This window comes from Molothrus aeneus, chromosome 9 (assembly GCF_037042795.1).
Source record: "Molothrus aeneus isolate 106 chromosome 9, BPBGC_Maene_1.0, whole genome shotgun sequence".
Classification (NCBI taxonomy): Eukaryota; Metazoa; Chordata; class Aves; order Passeriformes; family Icteridae; genus Molothrus; species Molothrus aeneus.
The window spans coordinates 27,362,824-27,386,144 of NC_089654.1; the positions used below are offsets into that span (position 1 = coordinate 27,362,824).

Sequence of the window (23,321 nt, forward strand, 5' to 3'; positions counted from 1 at the left end):
GAAAGAAAGTATCCAAAAAAATTGGAAATTCAAGTTGGAAGAAGCAGCTGAAAAGGAAAATGCAAAATGACTGGTTTGAGCAATGGTGAAGTGGGATGGAATTTGTGTGTTTTGTGTATTTGTATATTTAGTATAAAGGCTTTGAATGTTAAAAATCAAGTATATTGTGAAGGGTCATCTGCTCTAATGAATAATCCTCATTCTGCATTGGTTACAGATTTAGGGATCCATGTGCTCTTTGCTGCTAATACACAACATCTGTCTACTAATCTAGCTAGTAACAAGTATTTCCAGTATTACACCCAAAGCTACCTGTATGGGCTTTTAAAAAATTTCAGCAGTTAAGTTCTGAATTTTTTGCTGCTGTTCTTTCACTGACAGCTTGGCAGCTATAATTTCTAGGTCAGTGGGAATGGACTTCCTAGGCTGGATATTGCCTTGGGAGTCTGGGGTTGCTGGCCTAATGTTATTTTCATAAGGTTTGCAGACTAATTGTGGAAGTTGCTCTGAATAAGCACCGAGACAAGCTGCAGCTTTGTCTGGCATCTTGCCAGCTCTTTTTGGTAATTGTGAGAAAAACCAAGACATTTCCTTTCCTCCTTGTCCTCCAGACCACGTGAGCTGCCCAAGCTGAAGGAGTCCCGTTCCCATGAGTCTTTACTGAACCAAGCCAGCACCATAGAGACTCTGGACTTTGCAGCAGAAGAAGCAGTCTTTGTCAAACCACTTCACAACAGTATCCTTGGACGAGACTTCTGCTTTGAGGTAGGGACAGGCTCCAACACAGGCAGCTGCCATCCCCCCGAACCCTTGGGAATGCTGCTCCAGGACTGGGACTGGAAAACAGAGCAGCAGCCACTGCCTGGCTGAGGTTTGGGTGGGGGCTGTTGAGCCACCATGTGACTTTTGAAGTCCTTGAGGCTAATGGCATCAGCCACTGAACAGAGAGAAATCTTTTTCTAATTGAAAAATCTCTTCAGTTTGATAAGCATTTGTAGTGTGCATGCAAATGTATGGTTGATACATACAGCACAATAGATATGCAATAGTATGTACATTAGCTGTGTGTTACCCCTCCAAATTCACCTGAAATTGAATTTAGAAAAGTGACTGTAACCAAGAAATGAGCTTTCCAGTCAGAGCCCCATTCCATTAGCTCAGTGCTTTCAAGTTGCTGAAGGAGAAGCCTCAGTGGCTGAGGACGTGTCCATGGCTCCGTGAAGCAGGATCCAAAGCTCCCTTTGCTGTTTCAGCAGAGGCTGCAGGCTGTGGCTCTGAGCTCTGCTCCAGACACAGGCACAGACTCTGTGTGAGCTCAGTCCTGCCATCACAGCTCCAGCAGTGCAGCCCTGTGTGTCTGCATGCAGCTGAGGCCACGTCACCTGTCGTGGCAGGGGCAGGTCACTCTGTCCTCAGCAGGATTAGTCAGATGTGTCTGAACTTCTGGAACAAAGATCTGTTTACAACCTGGAAAATTCTGGCAGTAAACCAGCATATCAGGCTCTGGTCCCTCATGATGCATCCAGAAACTGTTCCTGTTTGCTTCAGCCTCATTCATCTGGATGGAAACTCTTTGCAGCTTGCTTGGTCTTGGGGAGTTGGGTGGAAAACATTGGCAACAGCTTAGCTCTGAGGCTGTTGCCTCAAACTGCTTTGTAATTGTGAGCACAAATGAATGGAAAGAGTAAATGAGGCTTGTCAGGCCACGTAAGAGGGGAAGGAACTGAGGCAGTTCCCTGGTGTGGGAAAGCAGAGCTGTCAGGGCTGGAGCAGAGCACAACACCCTCAGTTTGTTTAGGCTGTTGCTGTCTTTATGGACCCCTGGAAATATTTTGTTTTTACTGAAGTCATTATGGCCAGTGTGTTTTGCCTTATGCTAATGCATTGTCACTTCTGTCTTTACACTGTTGGTAACCAAATCCTGTGTCCCTGGGCCTTCACAGGGAAATCAGCAAGCTTTAATAGCCACAAATCAATTAACAACTCTTTAAAAAAAGAAAGATTAACTGGATGATTAAAGCTTTGTTTAAAAGTCTTTAAGAGAAGCTTCTGGTGCTTTTAATTTTATATAAATTCTTTAGTTTCTCTAGTTTTATAGAACCTCAAACTTCTTTTGCTCTCTGCATTTTGTGGGCCTTTTATCCTCTCTGCCTTCTAGGCCGCTGTATTTTTGCCTCCCTTTTTCAGATTTACTTTGTTACTCAAGCACTGTTTATCTTCCTCCTTGCTTTTTGCAGCCTCTTCCATGTCTCCTAGGCCTGCCTGAGCTCAGTCTGTCATTTATTCATTCCAGGTAACCTACTCCAAGGGCAGTAAATGCTTCAGTTGTTCCTCTGCAGCAGAGAGGGACTGGTGGATGGAAAACATACGCAGACTATCGCAGCCGATGAAGGTAAGGGGAACTGCAAAAATGAGATTAGTGGGGGAATGGAGGTGGCATGATTGGATTTTAGTCCAGTGTACCAGGCCTTCCCACAGATGCATCCTCAATTAATTTAGTCTGGGGAGCCGTCCGCTCATCCGTGTGCCTAAAGCTGCCCTGTGCTATTCCAGGAGTGCAGCAGGGCAGAGCTTTAATGAGTAAACACACACCAGCCTGCTTCCTGATCCCTGCCCAGTGCCAGCCTGGGATGCAGGCTGGATTCCTGAGGCCATGCACCTGGGAAAGATGGGGCATGCCTTCATTAGGATCATGTTTTAATCTAGGAACCCAAAAAACCAACATTAAACCAATTGGAGCTGGAGTGAGACAAGGAATCAAGTTATAGATCAGCTGGAAATGTCTGATAAGTCACTCCACAGCTGCAATCCTACCTTCCAGGGGGAGGATAACAGTGCTCTGGGGTTCCTCGCCAGTCTGGCAGCTTTGGACAGGCCCTTGTGTGGAGTGTTTGTTTTCTAAAGCATTTCAGATACATCTTTTGAAGAAGAAAAATATTCCAACACTCTTGACATACAAAAGACAGCCCTTTGCCTCTGTTTTAGAAAATGTCAATTTTTCTAGAGATTCCAATTCTCTCTGGATCAGACTGTCTGATTCTGAATTCTGACTCTGTCCTTGCCTCAGACAGAAAAGGCAGCACCTTTGCTGCTGCTTCAGAAGATGAAATATTCAACTTTTAGGGGTTTTGAGTCAGAACTGATCTCTTTCTCCTGCACAGGACAATTGCCGTCGAGCTGAAAACGTGCTTCGCCTCTGGATCATAGAGGCCAAGGACCTGACCCCTAAGAAGAAATACTTCTGTGAGCTGTGCCTTGATGACACCCTCTTTGCCCGCACCACCAGCAAAGCAAAAGCAGATAACATTTTCTGGGGGGAGCACTTTGAGTTCTACAGCCTCCCACACATTCAGAGCATCACGGTTCACATCTACAAGGACGTGGAGAAGAAGAAGAAAAAGGACAAGAACAATTACGTAGGGCTGGTCAACATCCCCACGGCCAGCGTGACCGGCCGCCAGTTTGTGGAGAAATGGTACCCAGTGAGCACCCCCACAGCCAACAAAGGCAAGGCAGGGGGCCCCTCCATTCGCATCAAATCCCGCTACCAGACCATCACCATCTTGCCCATGGAGCAGTACAAAGAATTTGGGGAGTATGTTACCAGCAATTACGCCCTGCTGTGCTCCGTGCTGGAACCCGTGATCAGTGTCAAGAACAAGGAAGAGATGGCTTCTGCCTTGGTGCACATCCTTCAGAGCACTGGGAGAGCCAAGGTAAGCACAGCTGGCTCCTGCTGGAGTGACTCTGGCCACTGATAAGGGATTCCTGGTGGAAACTGGGGGGCCCACGACAGTAAGCAGCAGCAGATGTTTGTTACCACATTCCTCTTCACAGAGAAAAGCAAGGCACAATTCTTCCCAAGGATTTCTAAGGTTCACATTCTCTGAACCTCAGAGAAAGGGAAAACACAATTCTTATGACCTGCTGTGCCTGTTGTGCCAAAGTAGAATGCAATACGGAGATTGTTTATCCAAAGTGATGGTGTTTTGTTTCCTTGGCCTATCAGGGCCAAGTGTGTGTGGGGACGGTGGCTGACAGTCAAGAGATTCTGTGCAGTGTGAGCAGGTGTGTGCAGAATGAGTGCTTGGCAGACTCAGTTTAGATGAAATGTTTATAGTATAGTATAATAAAGTAATTAATTAGCCTTCTGATATCCATGGAGTCCTCCTCATAATTCTTTCTCCTTGATCAGAGTCGCCTCTGATTTACAATAGATGTTGTGTACAAAGTGTAAGCAGGAGGACTCTGTAACTTCGTGTTATTCTGAAATCAGCACCTACCTTTGAGTGTCCTTTGCATTTCTAAAATCAGGATGTAGGTTAAGAGAGGAGTGAACAGGAGGTTGGTAAACTTCTATAAATAAATACCCACTGTACTACACTGAGCAGTGGGTGCTGGTGCTGAGTCAGCACTGAGTCAGCAGATCAATGCAGCATCGATCTGGTCAGTGTTTGAACAGCCATTTGGGGGATCTGTACCGACTTAATGGTGATCCCCCCTGCCCCAAGGATGCTCTTAGGGCTTCTGGGTGCACACTGGTTCCTTCAGATGGGTTGTGGGAGAGTGTCCTGCAGGTCATGGGAAGTTCTGGAAGCATTAGCCTGCATTGATCTCTCTGGCTGCTGCTGCTGCTGGGTGAGTAGTGCCAGTGAATCCAGCTAGAGCAAGTAAAGCACAAATCAGAGGGATAGAGATGTGGAAGGATGGCTGCAGACAACACCCAAGGGACAGCCTCACCTAACTATTCCAGCAAAGGCCCTTTTCTGCTTGCTCCTTGGAAACATCTCTGTGACAGTGTGTATGACAGGAACACGTTCCTTAAGTGATCTGATGAGAGAAGCTGGTAGCTAAGATTATGTTGAAACCCTGCTGGAAAACAGGCTCTGGATTGCTGCAATGCCTGCTGCAACAAGTTGATAAATTAGTGTTATAACTTGGCATTCCTGGTGTGTGAAGTTTTGAACCTCTATTTGTGGGAGGCACAGGTGGCTCAGGCTGCCATAAAGCTCCTAAGAGGGTACTTCCAGCTCGTACTTCTGCTGATGGGGATACAGCTGGATGTTCCCACTTTGTGCCAGGTGAAAAGAATTCTTGTGGATTTTGTTGAAAAGGAACAGCAATAATGGACTGAAATCCAAGAGTACTAAATGTTGTTTACTCACATAAAGTTACCACTTGAGGAAATAAGTATTACTGTAGAATTAGACCCTATATCAAGAGATTATTCTCTGTATCAAGGCTTGCTGACAGTTCCTGCCTGGACAATCTAATACATTCAAGTTAAGCCATGTAGATAACCAGCAAGTTGAATGTTAACTTCTTTTTTTCCAAATCCTAAAGCAGTCTTGGTTTGTGAATTTAATTTGTTAAGCCATTCTTCTTATTCAAATATCATCAGGCTCTAATAACTTGTGTGTCACTTCCAATTTGGATTTTTAAATCCATGTTTCTATGGAATATTGCTTATAAAGATAAGGATAAATATGATAGCACAGTTTCTTTCAGCAGACAAAGCCTCTGATAAACAAGCTGCTGAGAGGTTCTGTTCTGGAGCTAAACTGAAACACAAGCTTGGCTATAAAGGGTTTTTTTTTAGAGACTTTTGCTTCACCCTTTATAATTTGTGATTTATATCATTCTACAAATATAATAAACCCAAGAGGAGACCTGGCTATTTCCTCGGTCATTACTTCATGTAACAGCTGCACCCCTTGTCTCAGGCTGAGAAATTATTTATTATCCTGAAATATCCTTCCTTCTTGGCTTCTGCAGTTAGCCTGGCACAACTGAGCTGGTTCAAATCACCTTTGCCATTTGACCTTTTTCCCTCAGGACTTCTTGACAGATTTGGTGATGGCTGAGGTAGATCGTTGTGCAGAACATGATGTCTTGATCTTCAGGGAGAACACACTTGCTACCAAAGCTATTGAGGAATACCTCAAGCTGGTAGGACAGAAGTACCTCCAGGATGCACTGGGTAAGAAACTCCATCTGCCACCTGTTTGCACAGCAAGGGCTGACCCTGAGCTGAGGCTGCAGCTGGGAATGTGGGATGGGAAGGAGCTGCACTCAGCCTGATGTCTCATTGCCAGATAGCACACTGTCCTGCTCTCCATGCCCTTCCTCCACGTGGAGGAGGGTGCTCTTTGCTGCCTGCAGGAGTAGCACCCAAGGCAAGGCAAGATTTGATGTAGCTCAGTCCCTCTTCAAGTTTGTATTACCATGTTCTGTTTTTCTGGGTAACTTTCTTTTGTGTCTCTAGTGTGCTAAAGAGGTTTAACACTGCAATTTCTTTGTGAGCAATGGTGCTTGTTCCATCTGATATACAAACAGCTTGAAAAAGGGCTTTTGACACATAGTCCTTGAAGAGACAAGGCCAGGGAGTGAGGCTGCAAGGCTGCTGAGCATCCCAGGACAGGAGGTCAAGATGCATCCTGTCTGGGAAGCCTCTTCCCTGTGTTTATCCCTGCTCTTTATTCACTGACTCATTAAAACTCTCTGGCCATCCTGAGATCTCCTACTCCTTTCTCCCCACAGGGTCTTCATGCCCACTGTTACATGCCAGGGTGGACTCTGAAAATTTTGTTATTGTCCCCCCTCCACCAAAAGGTTCTGCTCTAGTCATAACCCAGTGCCTGGGGAATTCCTGGCCACACAAAGTCAGCAGCAAAGGGCACCAAACCCAGGCTGGCTGCCTCACACAGCCTCACCACAGTCGGGTTTCAGCCACTCCACACAAATCTTCCTTCTCCACAGTTGCACAATGAGCCACCCACCCCCTGTTGTTTCTGGGATGAAGAAAGCTTTGGAAATTGATACAAGAGAAACAAGATCAGGCCAAAGCCAAGTCCCACACCACATCCTTTCACAAAAAGGGGAAAAAAAGCCAAGCTGCTTGCTTTCCCAGCAGTCTCGCTTGTCCTCAGCAATCCCAGACACTGGCAAGGCATCAAGGAGATAGCTGGCTAAATTAGTGCTCCAAGGGTCACTGCAGTCAGCTCTGGGATTACATCCAGTTTGGCCATTTCTGGAGTGTAATGAGCCTGTGCTGGTAGTCTTATTCTCCTGGGTGGGACCACTGAGTGTAAGTCACAGTTGTAGGCTCTCACCTGGTACAGAGAAACGAGCAGCCTGGTGCTTTGTGCTGTGCTTCCCAGCAGGCTGAACATCAGCTGTGGGACCACTCCATTACAGCTGACTGTAAGCTCCTTAATGTGCAGTAATTGCATAAAATATTCTAACATTAATGACTTCTAATATATCATTTAGCACTGAGTGATAAGATGGTAAATCACAGGCAGGAGAGATGGAAAATGCCCCTAAGGCTGTCCAGCCTTGTCTTCAGCTCGGGGCAACTTCACTCATGACAATATCCCCATCTAATTCTTTGTCAGGTTTTAAATGTCATTTTACTCAGCTGCCCTGTTCTTTGAAAGGATTAATGACACTGTGGTTGGTGTCAGCAATGTAACATGTCTGGAAGGGAATCTTATATCTGATTATAGCAGGGTCTTTTGGGCCACAAAGAGTAAGTTTCAAATATGTTTAAGGATAAAAAAATATTATCCAGTAAACAAGAGTTAAAACAGAATTGGCTCAACAAAAGTGACGCCAGCAGTTTTGCAAGCAAAAATTAAGAAAATGTGCCGGCTTTGCTTGCAACAACACCAAGCTGAGATTTGGGAAGGGGCTGAGAGGTGTTTAAGGGGTTTTAGGAAAGCAAAGGCTAAAAACAAACCCGTTTTCCACAAATAAACCTTGTGTTAGCTCAGAGCCAGTGAGATCATCTGAGGAGATGAACTTGAAAGACATTGAATCATTAAACCAGTGAATAAAGGGTTTTTCCTAGTGAACACCCAACAGCTTAAAAATCACTTGGAATGCCTGCATATAGAGGAGGGAAACCACTGAGTAGCTCATTCCAGTCTGTCAGACAAAACCAGCTTCACGTGGTTTGTATGTGAGCAGTTTCTGTTGTGATGCTGAAAGGGAAGGGTGACAGAAATGCCAAGGAGCTTGAAGATGCAAGCCATAAAAACGCTGTAAGGTGTTGATATAAGAGGTTGAGAAAGTCAGCAGCATCTAGCTAGGGCTTGGGTATTACTCCTATTCAAGAGCAAGGTGACACTTTTTAAAATTAAAAAAAAAGGGCAGATTTAGCAATAATATAAATAAATATCATTGCCAGAGCATTTTCTGGGGAAATTATGAAGACAAATAACACACAGCTTCATTCCTAGGACTGTGGATAATTTCATAGTTGATAACACTGTTTGAATACCAAGTCAAATCCTCCTCTCTAGGCCATAAGGGAAGTGCCTGTAGGGTTGCTAAGCAGAGCCATCCTGTTTTTGCATCTGTGCTTGGGGACACAAGGGCACAGGAGGCTGCAGCATCAGAGCCCAGGCTGTGCTCTGTTGGGAAGGGGCTGGGAGGAGTGTCCCCAACAGCTGGTGTCTGGAGGCTGAGCTGCAGACACCCAGAGCAGGACAGGCAGTTGCCAGGGAAAGACATAAGCAGGATTTAAAGGTGTGTCAAGTAGGCTTTTCTTGTAACTACCCTGGTTCCTTCCTCTTCCCTTTTTCCAGGGGAGTTTATCAAGGCTGTGTATGAGTCAGATGAAAACTGTGAAGCAGATCCCAGCAGGTGCTCACAGAGTGAATTAGCAGATCATCAGTGCAACCTGAAAATGTGTTGTGAGCTGGTCTTCTGCAAGATTATCAATTCTTACTGGTAAGGCACCTTCCTTCCCTCCCTTTGTCCCTGTTTGCTCAGGGGTGCCTGTTCCTCCTCTGAGGGTGAGGGAGCAGCAGTGGGACAGGGAAAGAGCACAGCCCCTTCCATCCTCCCAGGCTGCCTTTGTGCCCTCTCCTCACTGCCTCCAGATTGCAGGTGGAACCTGTGCCCAGACTGAGGGGTCCCAGCCCACAAACCACACCTCCCCAAATCCCCTGCCAAGGGAGCACATACTGAGAGTGACTGGATAAGGAGGGAATAAAGTCAGAAGATAATAGTTTAGCTTGGACTTGGCTTAAAAAGCTGCAAGTTTTGATGTGTACAGAAGAGTTTTAGACCCTTCAGATATGTGGAATTGAACAGGAAATCACAGGGAGGAAGCACTGGCAGGGAGATTTCTATTCATCTCTGTTTCTGAGTAGCAGTGGAAGAAGAGGGGCCTTTCTGCTTTGGCATGAAGCAAAGGCATAATATTGAGAGCTTAACAAGCAAGGTAAAACTGTCAGATATGGAGATGAGCTCAGTTTGGCTCGTTTGTTTTCAGTATTCTAATAGCCTGTTTGCTCCAGGGTAGCAATGGATAAGTAGTTCTAGCTTGCAAATCAGCCTGTCTGGAAATGGCTTCACTTAACACAGATGAACAAGGGGTGCTTTAAAGACTACTTAAGTGCCACCAGATTAAATGGGGATCTATGAATAGAGGCTTAATGACATTACCTAGCCTAGAGAGAAAGAGGAAAAAAGGGGAGGTAAAAAAAGATGTTTTCTCACAGATAAGTGTTTTGGGTGACTGATCACCAGTTCAACTTTTTGCATGTCGTTGCCACTGCAATTTTATTTCCCTGTTTTTTTGTTTTCTTTTGCTTTTCAGCGTGTTCCCTCGCGAGCTGAAGGAGGTGTTTGCATCCTGGAAGCAGCAGTGCCTGAACAGGGGCAAGCAGGACATCAGTGAGCGCCTGATCAGTGCCTCGCTGTTCCTGCGTTTCCTGTGCCCTGCCATCATGTCCCCCAGCCTCTTCAACCTGATGCAGGAGTACCCTGATGACCAGACCTCCCGCACGCTCACCCTCATCGCCAAGGTCATCCAGAACCTCGCCAACTTTGCCAAGTAGGTGCTGCCAGGGGAACCAAAACCTGCAGCGTGCCCCATTCCTGGCTGTGCTCACAGGCAGCTGCTTCTGTGGCAGACTGAAAACAGATTTAGCACAGGGGGAATCTTCTCACTTGGGTGTGAACACTTGAGACACGTCAGATAAATTCTCCTTACGTGCAGACTGGAGTGTGCTGAATTCTGTGGAGGGGACACAGCATAAAACCATGCACTACCATGATAGTGTCTATGCTGTTTCAAAGGGAAAGAAGATCCTTACTGTTTCAAGGATCATGATTTTCATGTTTTCTCCCTCCAGAGTTCTCACTGAATGATACAAAGGGCATAGCACATCTCCTACATGGGAGGAGAGAAAGAGTATCTGTGGGAGGGAGCAGGGAGAGCTGTGATTTGTAATATAAACTGTGAGGTAGTAGTATTTAAGTAAGTACAACAAAGCAGTGTATGTCTTAAATTGTCCATGTGGTTTTTTCCCTCCAAGGCTTCAAAATCTTCAGATTTTGATTTTTTTTTTTTTTTTGGAAGATACTCCAAATCTTCAGGAAGGCAGGTCTAAAGTAAAGAGTTTAAGTCATTGTCTGTAAGCACTTGTACTCTGTATATTGTGTGGAGGTTATTGACTGGGTTTCCCCCCACCTCCCTTCCCTGCAGGTTTGGTATTAAGGAAGAGTACATGGCCTTCATGAATGAGTTTTTGGAACACGAGTGGGGAGGAATGCAGCGTTTTCTGAGGGAGCTCTCTAACCCAGATACCATCTCCAACATGCCTGGATACGACGGCTACATCGACCTGGGCAAGGAGCTCTCGGTGCTGCATTCCCTCCTCTGGGAGGTTGTGTCCCAGCTTGATAAGGTAAAGCTGTTGGGAGGCCCTGGAAGGAGAATACAGGGATGGTTCCATGGCAACAGCAAACACTGGGGAGTACCAGGGGAAGGCAGGAGCTTTGGAGGGGAATGTGTGATGGTGCTGTTTCACAGCTGCTCCTTCTGGGATTTTGGATCAGGGCCTGCAGCAGGGTGTGTGAGGTGGTTGGGCTTCAGCAGCCCTGCAGACCCTTTGCAGAGCCTTTAGGAAGGTCAGGTGCTGAGGGATTGCTTGGAAGTGGACCTGAAATCCCTGGGCAGCCGGTCCTGTCTCATAAGTGAGGCATTTGGACAGGAAAAGGCCACATTTGCTGTGCCTTGTGGTGCTTTGCTGCACAGCAGGCCCTCCCCTGGTTCTGATGGAGGAATGAGTTGGCCCTGTGGAGCTGTTCTCATCAAGAGCCCGATCCAAAGCCTGCTGAGATGCTCTCATTTCCGTAGTCTTTGGTTTTGGCACGCAAGGAATGCCGTGTAAGAGGCTGGATCTGCTCCGAGTGCCATCCTGCAGCAGAGCAAGATGCTTTCTGCTGTGCCCTGGGCTGGGCTCGTGTGCAGTGTCCAGGTTCTGTTCTTCTGATCCCAGCAGACACCACCAGCAATGAGCACTGCTTCCTTTTAGCTATAGAAGCAGGAAAGGCAGAGCTTTGATCTTCCTTGGCTATGTGGGTTTGCAGGAACCAAAATCATTAAAATCTTGATAGCAAAGGTAGTTGATAAGGCCCAGAAAAGCTGAACTGAGTATTTTTATTTTTTTAAGTGCTTGGAACTGTTCCATACTTCAATTTTTAGAGGTGCATTATTTTGTCCATGTTCCATGCATATTATTCTTTCTTTTGAAACTGGAGAAGTAAGGTGAATAGCAATGCACTCAATTTTTATTGCATTAGGGTTTGCCAAAGTAGTTACTGGTTGTGTATCTATTTTTTCACTGTACATTACTTAAAAGAAAAAAACAAAAATCTGAGCTTGTTGTGTCAGAGTAAATTGAAGTGCCCTTGACTCAAAAAGACAGTCTGTGTATTAATCTTAGTTTGATAATAAGTTATGATGTTGTTTTTCAATTTACCTCATCCATGTAGACAGTGTAGATTCCAAATGTATGGATCTGCATGGCCCTTTCTGTAGGTTAGATGTATGGATCTATCCTAGCAGGCCCTTGGGAGCTGGTACAGTGGTTTCCTAAAAAGAGAATTAAGGGGTAAAGTTACATGCATTATGGCTTTACTGTAGGGAATGGCTGGGAAATAAGGAGAGGAGCCACCTTGGAGATTTTAATAGCCACAGTGCTGTATGAAAGTGTCTTTAAAGAGACCTTTCTCTGGAGCCAAACTGGCTGAATACTTGCTTATGGGGAAAACAAGGGTATCTTTGAGAAGAACATTGATTTTGTAGCAGAATTTTAATTTTTTAATAAATCTGCAGCTCCTTCACCTTCTTCCTGCAGTCCCAGGAGCCTGGAGATGCCCTGTAGCTGATCTCCCAGCAGTGGCCCAAAGGGGTGAGCAGCCAGGGCCTGGAGGAGCAGCCTTCCTTGCTGAAGGCCAGCTGCTCTTACCCTCAGCCTGGCCAGCACTGTGCTAACCTGTAATTGGAGCCACACATTTCATCCCATGCTGATGGGGTGATACTGGGATGAGGATCACTGATGCTCTCATGCAGTTCTTTTTCAAGTTTGGGTAGGGAAGAATGGCTTAATTAATTGTTGGTAACGGTGCAAAAGGAGATGGCATCCATGCAGGATACCAAAACTGAAAGGCTTATGAAATGAAAACCTTCCCTTTCCCCATCACCCTCAATCCTCTCATGATCCCCTCATCTGTTGGCATGCATTTCCTTTACCACATGACCCCCTTTGCCTGGAAAGTCCCCCCCACCAGCTGAATCTGTAGCCTTTGAATGCCCTTCAATGAGCAGATGCCGTAGTTTTCACTTTGACTTCACCCACCCGGGACACAGTGTGCTTTGCATGATAGTTTTGCATTGGAATGGCAGTAGTTTTGTTTTATTGAGCATGATTTTTATTTTTTGGGGGTCAATCCTAATTTCTTTTCTATTTCCTTTTCTTTCCTCAATGTCTGCTGCACCCCGTTTCGTCTCCTCCATCCATCTGGTCGCCGTCGTTGCGCTGCTCCATAACACTGCATTCCGATCCTGGCACACCCGCACACAACCACCCACCCTCCTTCCTTCCACTCCATCCCTCCGCCTCTGTGCATCGGTACCACAAAAATCACAAACCCGCCGGATGTCGTGGTGCTTGTATCCAATTAGGGTGAAAATTCCTTCCTACAGGCAACCGTGGCAAAACTGGGACCTCTCCCCCGTATTCTTGCGGATATCACAAAATCCATGACCAGCCCCACACCCACGCAGCAGCAGCTGAAGCGTTTCACGGAGCACAGCTCCAGCCCAAACGTCGCTGGAAGTCTCTCCTCGGGACTTCAGAAGATAACTGAGGACCCCAGCGATGGGTACGTCCCAGCTGTGGGGTTGTAAAGCTGTGAGGAGTTGGAAGGAGATGATCTTTGAGGTCTCCTTCCAGCAAAATCCTTCTGTGGTTCTGAGGGCTGGGGGCTTCATCACCTGAGCTGTGGAAGGGGGCCTCTCTCACAGGGAATAGACCATCCCAGTAAGAGGTGCACGAGGTGGCACTGGGCACCTGGAGCTTTGGACTTACCCAGGACTCAACCACATCTCTGGGAGTCAGTGACTTGAGCTGATAAAAAAAACAGTTCTGTGATTTACTGCCAGCCTGAGTGCACAGTCAGCCATGGTGTTTCCTTCTGGCCATCAGGCTGCTAATGGAAAAACTGAGCTGTAGGTGAATGTATTGCCTGTGGAACAGCAGAAGTAGTCCCTCCTGTGTTTTATTCAGCATTTCTCACACCGTAACAGCTGTTAATCTGGAGCTGTGACATGGCAGAGCTGCCAAAGGGCTCAGCTTCTGCAGTACCTGTGCTGTCAGGTACAAGGGCCAGTTTGGCACGTTCCCCCTGAGCTTACATCCAGCTCTGAAGGAGCCTTCACACAGCTCCTGCTGAATTTTAAGACCTCCATAATACACAGAGTCACAGAATCATTCAAGTTGGAAAAGCCCTCTAAGAGTCTCAAGTGCAGCCATTAGCCCTGCACTGCCAAGGCCACCGCTAAACCATGTCCTCATGTGCCACATCTCAACACCTTCCAAGGATGGTGACTCCAGCACTGCCTGGGCAGCCTGAGCCAGTGTTGACGATCCTTTGGGTGAAGAAATGTTTCCTGGTATCCAATTTAAAAACCATCCCTGGCACTACTTGAGGCGATTTCCTTTTGTCCCATCTCTTGTAATGGCAAAGGGTTAAATGGCATCTGAAGTGTTGCTAGAGACAGAAGTGACTAAGGGGGGAGAATTTAGTGGGAATGGTTTAGATTTCACCTGTAAAAAAAAATAAAGATGAAGGACGTCTTGAATCAAACACCATTCTCCAAGATAAGAGATAATTAAGGAAGAGTGTGTTCTGACTTGCACACAAAGAGCTCTTAAAAGGAAGTCTGGCTCCTTGAAGCTTTCAGTGGGGGGAGGTTAAGTGAGGTAGAAGACTTCTCTGGGACAGATCTCTCAGGGTCTTGGCTGCTCAAAAATTTAACCAAATTCCTTTCCACTCCACAGTGACATAAACAAGATGAAGTCTCCAACCCAGGAAAATGTAGATGGACACTTTAGGGGCAAGACCTTACTGCTGGTTCAGCAGGCATCCACCCAGAGCATGACTTGCTCAGAGAAGGATGAGAAGGTAAGTGTCTTGCCCAACGGCCGTAGCATCTCCCTCATGGACCTGCAGGACCCCCACGCAGCTCACGGCGACGCCGCCTCCATGATGCACGACGTGCCTTTGCGCCTGGCGGGCAGCCAGCTCTCTGTCACCCAGGTGGCCAACATCAAACAGCTGTGGGACGCCCAGAGCACGCCCCAGAGCGCTCCCCAGGTCCGGAGGCCGCTGCACCCGGCGTGGAACCAACAGGGCAGCCTCCGGCCCCTCTCCTTCCAAAACCCGGTTTACCAGCTCAACAACCCGAGCCCCCCCACGGCCAAGGCCTCTGTGGACTCCAGCCCGGAGAACCTGAGCACGGCCAGCTCCCGGAGCCGCAGCAACAGCGAGGACTTCAAGCCCAGCGGGCGCAGCAACAGCAGCCTGGAGGAGTCGGCCAAGCGCAGCTCGCAGAGCGAGGACTCGGCGCGGCGCCCCGACAGGCACGTGCCCGTGGTGCTGCCGCGGCAGAACAGCAGCAGCCAGGCGCAGATCCGCAAGATGGAGCAGGCCGTGCTGGGCACCAGGGCCAAGACGCTGCACACGCTGACGCACAGCCCCTCCCTGCGCAGCACGGGCAGCGTCTCCGGCGCCTCGGCGGCCCTGGGCACGGAGCCCGTGCAGAACGGGAACCGCTCCCGGCACCAGTCCTCGTCCTCCCGGGAAAGCCCCGTGCCCAAGGTGCGGGCCATTCAGCGGCAGCAAACACAGCAGGTAAGGCAGTCCTGCCTCCAGGCCTCTGCTTTGGTGCTCAGCCCTCGGCCTCCAAAGCTTTCTTGACCTCTAAGCTGAATCAATAACAGCAGCACTTACACCAGTGGCCAGTAGCAAGTGTAAGGAATAATCGTGCTTGTCGCTCTCACAAGCTCGGCAAGCCACCTTATCTGTGCCACTGGGATGCTTTTGTACTAAATCTGAAGAAAAAAACAACTGTTTTCCATTTAACTAAGGTAGCAGCAAACCTGCTGAAAGAAACAAAACTGGAAAATTTCCCTGAACACAAAGGAAAAAAAAAACAGGAGCAGCTTTGTAGTGGTAGTTCAGATCGCCACATGAGACTGCGTTTGCCCTGTGGTGCTAATTTAAAAGTAGAGCTGCCTCAAAACAGGGAAATGAACAAAGATAAAACATCACAGGATAACTGCTGCCAAAATAACAAATAAGCACAGTTGTCTAAAGTGTGGAGAAATCCATATTTCACCGTGATGAAGCAATCTCTTGCTGTTCCTCAGAAAAATGCTGTTTTTTCATTAATCATCCCAAACTATGAATAATGCAAATTTTTTTGTGGAAAGGAGTGCTTATATCTACCAACTCCTAATGCACATTATCAGTTGCTCATAGGCAACTATAAATCAAGATTTTCCTGTCAAAACGCCAACATTCCTTTATCTTTAAAAAAAAAAATCCTGTTGTGATTTGCTGTGTATGAAAATACTTTCCTACATTAGTTTAATTTTACAGAAGAAGTGAGTATTTCAATGCTACAGTGAAGGTGGAAAACATGATCTGCAGATCAAAGCTCTTGGAGAGGGAAGGCTTTGGGCTGTGAGGTGAAGGTGGCAGAACAATCTCTGCTGTGCCCAAACTTTTCTTGGTGTTCCCTGCCAGTGGAGCTTTCTTGGGAAACTCCTGAATGTTACATCCCTGGGTGATGCCTGGGAACCCAGGAGCAATCAGGGCTTCAAAACTACTTTGATACCTCAAATTCGTTGAAGTATGAGACCAGAAACACTGAATCACAAGCCAAAGCTTAGTATGCCAAGTTAGTAATACCCAAGGAAGTAATTGTTTGTTATTTGAAGTGTGTGTGTGTTTGTACTCCCTGCAGTGTGTGTGTTACAGTGGGGCATAGGGGCATGGCTAGGTGAAGGGTTTTTTGAGGAATACAACCAGACCTTGTGTGGTTCTGATAGCACATTTTAGGCCAGTAACAAGGATAAATGTGCAGGGGATGTGCATCCGCTTGTTTTCCCACTGTACTTTCTGTACTAATTGTTTCCACTGGATTCATTAGAGTTCTTGCTCCTGCTTTATTCAGAGAAATCAATTTGTTCTCTCCTTCCCCACACCCATCAACAATGTCTTGAATGGTGCCAAATAGAGTGGCCAACATTTTTTTCAAGGCAAATTCCATTGGGTTCTTTTAATTGCAAATCTTGTTGTGGAATTCTGTTCTTGTTTAAAAAAGAGAAAGGGAAAAGAGAAGTTGGGCATGTTCTTTCTGGGCATGTTCTTTCTAGGCATGTTTTGTGGGCGTTATAATTATTAGACTCTGTTCTCTACAAGTCCCATTTGTTTCTGAATATAGAGCTGGGCCCTTTGTTTGCTGGGAGAGGTCACTTTTTGCCTTCCATTTCCATTTAGGAGGTAGGTGGGAACAGAAATGTCAGTGTGTTCCTCTGGAAGAGAGGCAAAGAGGGGAATTAATACACAATCCTAGCAGGCTAATTCTTTTTTTGCCCTTTATTAGAGAATAACTTGTAACCCATTAGCATGTGTGACTTGCCATCCCCTTGGTCTTGACGGCTTCTACAATTTGGCTGCTGGAAATATTCTGTGCTACACTTGGAAGCTTGTTTGGCCAGGTTTGCTGCTGCTCGGCAGTCTGGTGCAGGGCTGGGGATGTCACCTTTCTGCTCTCTGAGTCCCCTGCAGCTCCAGTGGCTGGTGACAGTGTTCATCCCTCCTGTTCCTGATTTCTCCAGCCATTCACAGCCACACATGGGCCATGGTCTCCCTTGCTCTGGCTGCCTGACAGCAAATGCCATCAAAAAAATCTGAATTCATGAGCTTTGCCAGGCTGCCACACCACACCTAAGGGGCTGTTAACTTGTTGTGAAAACTTCCTTCTATGCAAAAGGCATTTGCCTAAATCCAAGAATTTTAGCCTAATTCCTATGCCTTTTCTTTGCCTTTACACTTCTGCTGAGGCTTCTTCCCTTGCTGGAGCGTCTATGGCTGCTCAGGACAGCTGAGCTGTGGGAGCAGATCCAGCACCAGCCCTGTCTTCCTGAACAGGAGAAACACAGCAAGAGGGTGGCATGATCCCTGGCTCCTAAAGAAGCTCTTCCTCCCCCATGGAGAGCTCAGGGAGCACAGTGCACTTGGGTGCACCACTGGGCCAGGCAGGGAGCTGAAGAGCTGCCTGGGCACAAAAAGAAGCTGCAGTTGGGGAGAAGTTGATCTTTTGCATTTCTCAAAAACATAAGACAATGTTGCTCTTTCAGAAGTAATTATGCTAATTCCTGCGCTTATAAACTTGTATTTGTCTGTGAAAATTGCTTGGAATTTGTAGCAAGCCATGTTTTCCCCAGCCAGGCAGAGAGTTTCTTGTCTCTTTTCTTGGCTCTCATTTTGGATTCCCTTGAAGAAGGGAGAGAGAGCCTCCAGAGAGGTTGGACATTTCTCCCAGTCAGCACAGCTGGTCCTGGCAGGGCAGCTACGCTGCAATGGACCATCCAAACCTGGCAGGCACTGCTGGGATCATGTCACACCTCCCTGTCACATCGAGTCCTGCCAGGCTGTGCAGTCCCATGCCCCACTGCAGTCTGTCCCAGCCTGGCTGAGGAAGCTGCTCCTGGAACTCCTCAGCACTCAGGGAAACCAGCCTGTCTCACCTGAAGATGCTGTGAGCAGAGCTCTGTCACTGTGTGTTCTCTGTGCAAGAGGTGGCAGGGTGAGAAAGCCTTGCTGGCAGTGTGGTAAAGGGTAGAGGTGGATGTGAATGGGATTGGGAAACAAGAACTTTTTCAGAGAGTAACTCACTTGGAGAAGAAGAAAAATTTCTAAAGTGCATTGGTTTTAGAGGGATTCAGGTAGGTGCTGTAGGTCCAAAGTCAAGGCAGGATGGAGTATCCCTGCAGGAGATCTTCTGGGGCTCCTTTGAGGCTGCCAGACCCATGGGTATCTTTCTCCTCTAGCTGAGCTGGATGTCAGAGCTGGTAGGTGTGCAGTTTCTGTGGTGGATGCCAACACCAGGTGTCTCTGCCCCAGGTGCAGTCACCAGTGGACTCGGCCACGCTGTCCCCGGTGGAAAGGACGGCGGCGTGGGTGTTCAACAACGGCCAGTACGAGGACACCAAAAAGGACACGACTCAGAGCCTGGATGAAGTCAAGCATGCTGAGAAGGTAGATTTGATTCTGAGTGCTCTGCACCCCACAGTGAGAGTTCAGAGGGACTTTCAGGCCCTGCCGTCACAGCATCACACATTCTCACTCAGGTTATATTAGTTACAGTGATCACTAACTCTGTAAATAAAGTAAATTAGGATTGTTAACCCCACTGAGCATAGCTTAGGACATGCACAGGGACTATGCAGGGCTGCAGCTCAGCTTTTATCAGTAGCAGCAATCAGATTTTGTCTTGGGCTTCTCCTGAGGCAATTGCCTGCCACCCAGCTACTGCAAGGTTTCTGAGCTGCACAGAAATCTGCATGGTCTGTTTTTGAAAGTGTGTGTTTTTTCAGGAGTAGATCCCATTTTTCCAAATACAGTCACAGCCATGTGTTGCTGTGAGGATGGAGTTGTTGTGTAAGAGGTCTGGTATTTTGAGAAGGCAGAGAGTGAGAAGAACATTTAGTGGACAAAGAAGCAGAAACATAGGATTGTTAGGAAAGGGGAATGAACCCAAAACAAAGCAATATATTGAGATTCATGGCACTATTGCAGAAATTATTGCCCAGAGAGACAAGAAGAACAAAAGCTCAGCCAAGTAAGGCTCTGGTTTGCAGTGACTGGTTTGCTCTGACCTGCCCTGATTGATTAGGTCCTAAAGTGTGAGTTATTTGGGTTCTGCATAAGTCTGGGTCTTTAAATTTGGGCAGGCCAGGCCAGCAATTGAGCACTGTTAGCAACATCTGCCTGAGAACTGCTGGAGTCTGGAGTAAGGCAGGATGTGACCAGCCAGGGCTGAGGAGCCATGTCAGAGCCCTCTGACTGCTGGAATTGTGCTGCAGGGTGATAACCCCACAGCGTGGGAGCAGCTGGATGCTCCTTCTCTGTGGTCGCCCCTATGTTTGCTTCTCACTTCCTTTACTTCCGTCAGCTTATTTTTCCCTAAAAAAAAAAACAAACAACAACACTCCCCTAAAGAGCAGCAGAGCATTATAAGGATCTGACCTCTTCTTTTTTCTGCTTTGCCCCTGGTTCCCTGGTGCCTCCCTGGCCCTCAGTACGAGCAGGAGATCGCCAAGCTGAAGGAGCGCCTGCGCGTGTCCAGCCGCCGGCTGGAGGAGTACGAGCGGCGGCTCCTGGTGCAGGAGCAGCAGATGCAGAAGCTGCTCACAGACTACAAATCTCGACTGGAAGACAGTGAGGACAGGCTGCGCAGGCAGCAGGAGGAGAAGGACAGCCAGATGAAAAGTATCATCAGCAGGTGAGGCTTTGGGAAGCTCAGGACTGGGCTTTCCAAACGAGACAAGCGGCTCCCCTGTGCAGCTCCATCCTCAGAGCTGAAGAAATGGGGATGCAGGTGTGGAAACTTGCCTGAGATTGTCAGGAAGGTAAAAGAAAATATTTAGGAATTTTTACTTTAGGTCTCTGGGTCCAGGTCTTTATTTTTGTTGTTGTTTAGAATCTGTACGTGAAATTAGTTTTTCAGAGCAGTGGCGTTTTTGGCAATGTCCATTCTGAAAATAGCAAGGTTGGGCAACTGGGAGTGTCATATGGAGAGATAAGCTTTCCTGAGAGCAGCAAAATTCTTCTCTTGGAGAGCCAAGAGAAGCAGAGAAGTCAAACCAACAGGCCAGAGTACCTGAAACACTTGGGAATGATATTAAACTGTCCTAATTCATCCCTCTCTTTGCTCATCAGACTCATGGCTGTTGAAGAGGAGCTGAAAAAGGATCATGCTGAGATGCAAGCAGTCATTGATGCAAAGCAGAAAATCATTGATGCGCAGGTAGGTAAAGAGCTTGGGATCTCCCAGAACCTGTGTGTAGAACCTGTTCTTGGCCCCTCTCTCCTGCCCCAGCACTGTTCTCTACCTTCCAAGCCATATCAGCCCTCAGTGTGACACAGGTCACTTATTGCCTCTGGGAGACAACTTTGGACTTTATTTTATACTGTCTGTCCTGGGCTTTGAGGCAGCCAGGCAGCCTGGCAACAAATCCCAGGACTGATCATGTCTCCAAAACCTTTGCTGCTTTGTGAGATCCCAAGGGAGTAAAGGATTAGCAGTGCATTGTGTAGATGCTGTTCCAAGTGTGGGCCTGGCACCTGTGGGAAAGCTGTGCCTCACCCCAGCATAGTTTAGCTGCCATGTGCATGCATCTCAGCTGTGCCAGCAACAGCATGGCTTTGGACAGTGGAGTCCAGGAAAGAGAATGCTGCACCAGAGCATTGTCCTGGGAATGTCACGTGTGGCATTTCACCCCCTGGCCATCCCCAGCAGTCCTGGGGAAATGCCCATTTCCCACAAACCTGCAGCTCGCACCTTGGTCACCCTGGGCAGCTGTGGGGAGGGAACCCAGTGGGAAGTGCATGTGGGTGTATCCTGTGGGGTCATTCCAGCTTTTCCTCTGTGTCTGTGCTGATCCCACAACAGAACCTGGGACTGGTTTGTATCTGCCTGCCATGTTTACATATGTGGTATTTGCATTTGGAGGGTCTCTTTCCTGCTTCTGGCTTTTCAGTAGTTCCATATGGAAAGTTTCTTTAACCATTTTTTCAGGAATAACCTAAGTTATTCCTACACAAAGAGTGGTGGTGGGAGTCTCATCTGAACATGGTTAAAATGGCACTGGGGTATTAGAAATACTTGAACTCCTGTGGAACTGTAGGGAAAATATAAAGCAGCAAAGATCTGTGTTTTTTGGAGATAGGCACAGTTAGGGCATCTTGCTGTTACAGGCATGGAATGGCAGCTCATCCAGGCAGCAGCCTGGATTCTAAAATTGGTGGATGCATTTTTCATCTACCTCAAGACAGTGGAAGGGCACTGGGCAAACATGCAAAGTGATTTTTGGAGGGGAGAGATTGTGACTGAGTAAGAAACTTGCCTGTTACCTGTGCGTGCCAGGAGGCTCTCAGCCTTGGTGTTGGTTATGGGCTAGCAAGGTGGAGCATGGACCATTGTGATCCCAGTGTCACCAGCTGGCAGAGGGGACCTCTACTGACCTGTGAGACCTTCAGACCCTCAGGGCTGGAAGGGTGTAGTCCTTGGTCACACTTCATCAAGTGATGCAGCGTTTATCACCTGTGGTGGAAACCGGTGAAAAAACAGTGAAAAAACAGGAGCAAAACAGCAGCATTAATGATTTCTCTTTTTCTTGGTCAAGCAAGGTCACTGGCAAACCTCAACTGCTTCACTGTCAGGCAGTGCATGGGGGAAGTGCAGTTGTCACTGTCCTTCCTTGAGTACCTGAGCAGAGGAGGAAACGGGTGAAAGACTCAGAACAGACTCACCAGGGGAGCCCAGGGGTCTGCTGGGTTCTGTAGCAATCCCTTGAAGTCGTGCTTGGAAGATTTTATTTAGTCTGATTCCTTCAGTGGCTAGAAAAGGAAAGGTGGTTTTTTGTGTGAGATTTCATCGTGTGGGGCTGGACCCCGGCTCGTCGCACCCAGCTGAAGAGTTAAAGGCTGCCAGGAGCAGCAGTGACCTGGGATCTGTGCCTAGGGACACCAGCCTGGGATGCTCTGAGGGGTGCAGTGCAGCTCCCAGCACTGCCCCCATGCACACAGACACGAGCTGTTCTCCTGGCTCTGGAGCTGAGCAGGGATAGGTCTGGCCAGAGTCTCTCCTTGGAGCGGCGCAGCTGCAAAGAGAACTGGCCCGGTTGCTATTGCAAGTGACATCTCCGCTGTGTTAAATTACAGGTCATAAATGGGGATGAGATAATTCCAACAGGCAAGTAAACCCAATCAGTTCTCTAGCTGAGCAGTACCCAGTCCTGGCCCAGCACACTGACCTCCTACCCATTCCAGCTCCTCCTGCTCCCTGTGCCCTGAGCATGTTACAGAGACGTGCCTGGTAGATCCAATTTTCCTTTCAGTGAGAAGATGCCTCAACTCACCAGCCTTGTGCTTTTCAGATTGATTTTTCCAAGTGTGGATCTCCAGCTGTTTTGCAGACTGGCTCAGTGAGTGCTCAGCAGTGTCTGAAAACACCCACCCCTTCATTCTCAACTCTTTGGAAAGAATTTTTAGAAATTTTTCAGGAAAAGTTTCAGAAGGAAAACTTTCATTTTAAATTGTATGTTCCAGGTGAAATACAGTTGGAGGAATTGGAGCTTTGCCTGGCTGAGGAGCACATTCCTTCTGAGGCAGTTGCTGCAGGGCTCATTTCAGCCTGGGAGGAGAGGCCTGTAACTCCTTGGCTCCGTGTTCTCCCTGCTCCCATCAGCTGCATTGGGATGAGGGCTAAGGCAGGCCCTGTGCCTTGTGCCTCTTCCTCCTCTATTGGCTTTACACAGAACTCAGCATCTTGAGGGCTGTAACAGAAGCAGGACTTAAATTCTGTTTTGTTTTTGCACCCAAGCACTCAGCCCTGTGGGGGAGCCCACTGAGAAAAGCAGGCATTGCTGATTAGTGCTGTAGCACGCACTGATGTGCTGGGATCTGAATCCCGAGGGGCTGTGGTAGCACGTGAGTCTCCTGAGCAGTGTGTCTGAACTTTCCTTAATGTTTATGCCTTCTGTGCATCGTTCTTCCCTCCATTTTGTTTCTCAATGGGCTGGACTGGGAAGAGTTCCTATCTGCAACTTGTTTTGGTTGAGCAAATTAGACATTTTCCCTTCTCAAAGAACAAAAGCCAATCAGCTGGTGGCATGGAGAGCACAGTTACCTTCCCGCTGTCTCCAGCACTGCTTTCTGCAGCT

At 47.6% G+C, this 23,321-nt stretch overlaps 1 protein-coding gene across 1 annotated transcript in view; it reads left to right on the forward strand.

Annotated features, from left to right (window-relative positions):
• LOC136560125 (ras GTPase-activating protein nGAP-like) overlaps positions 1-23,321 on the forward strand; it is a 47,710-nt gene that overhangs the window by 18,641 nt on the left and 5,748 nt on the right. The window contains exons 3-15 of the mRNA XM_066555792.1: positions 612-765; positions 2,294-2,392; positions 3,162-3,716; positions 5,836-5,980; positions 8,592-8,736; positions 9,611-9,847; positions 10,502-10,703; positions 13,007-13,185; positions 14,364-15,216; positions 18,499-18,633; positions 19,677-19,879; positions 20,317-20,404; positions 22,321-22,351. Of these exons, the coding sequence (XP_066411889.1) occupies positions 612-765; positions 2,294-2,392; positions 3,162-3,716; positions 5,836-5,980; positions 8,592-8,736; positions 9,611-9,847; positions 10,502-10,703; positions 13,007-13,185; positions 14,364-15,216; positions 18,499-18,633; positions 19,677-19,879; positions 20,317-20,404; positions 22,321-22,351 (3,026 nt within the window). The remainder of the gene's footprint in view (positions 1-611; positions 766-2,293; positions 2,393-3,161; positions 3,717-5,835; positions 5,981-8,591; positions 8,737-9,610; positions 9,848-10,501; positions 10,704-13,006; positions 13,186-14,363; positions 15,217-18,498; positions 18,634-19,676; positions 19,880-20,316; positions 20,405-22,320; positions 22,352-23,321) is intronic.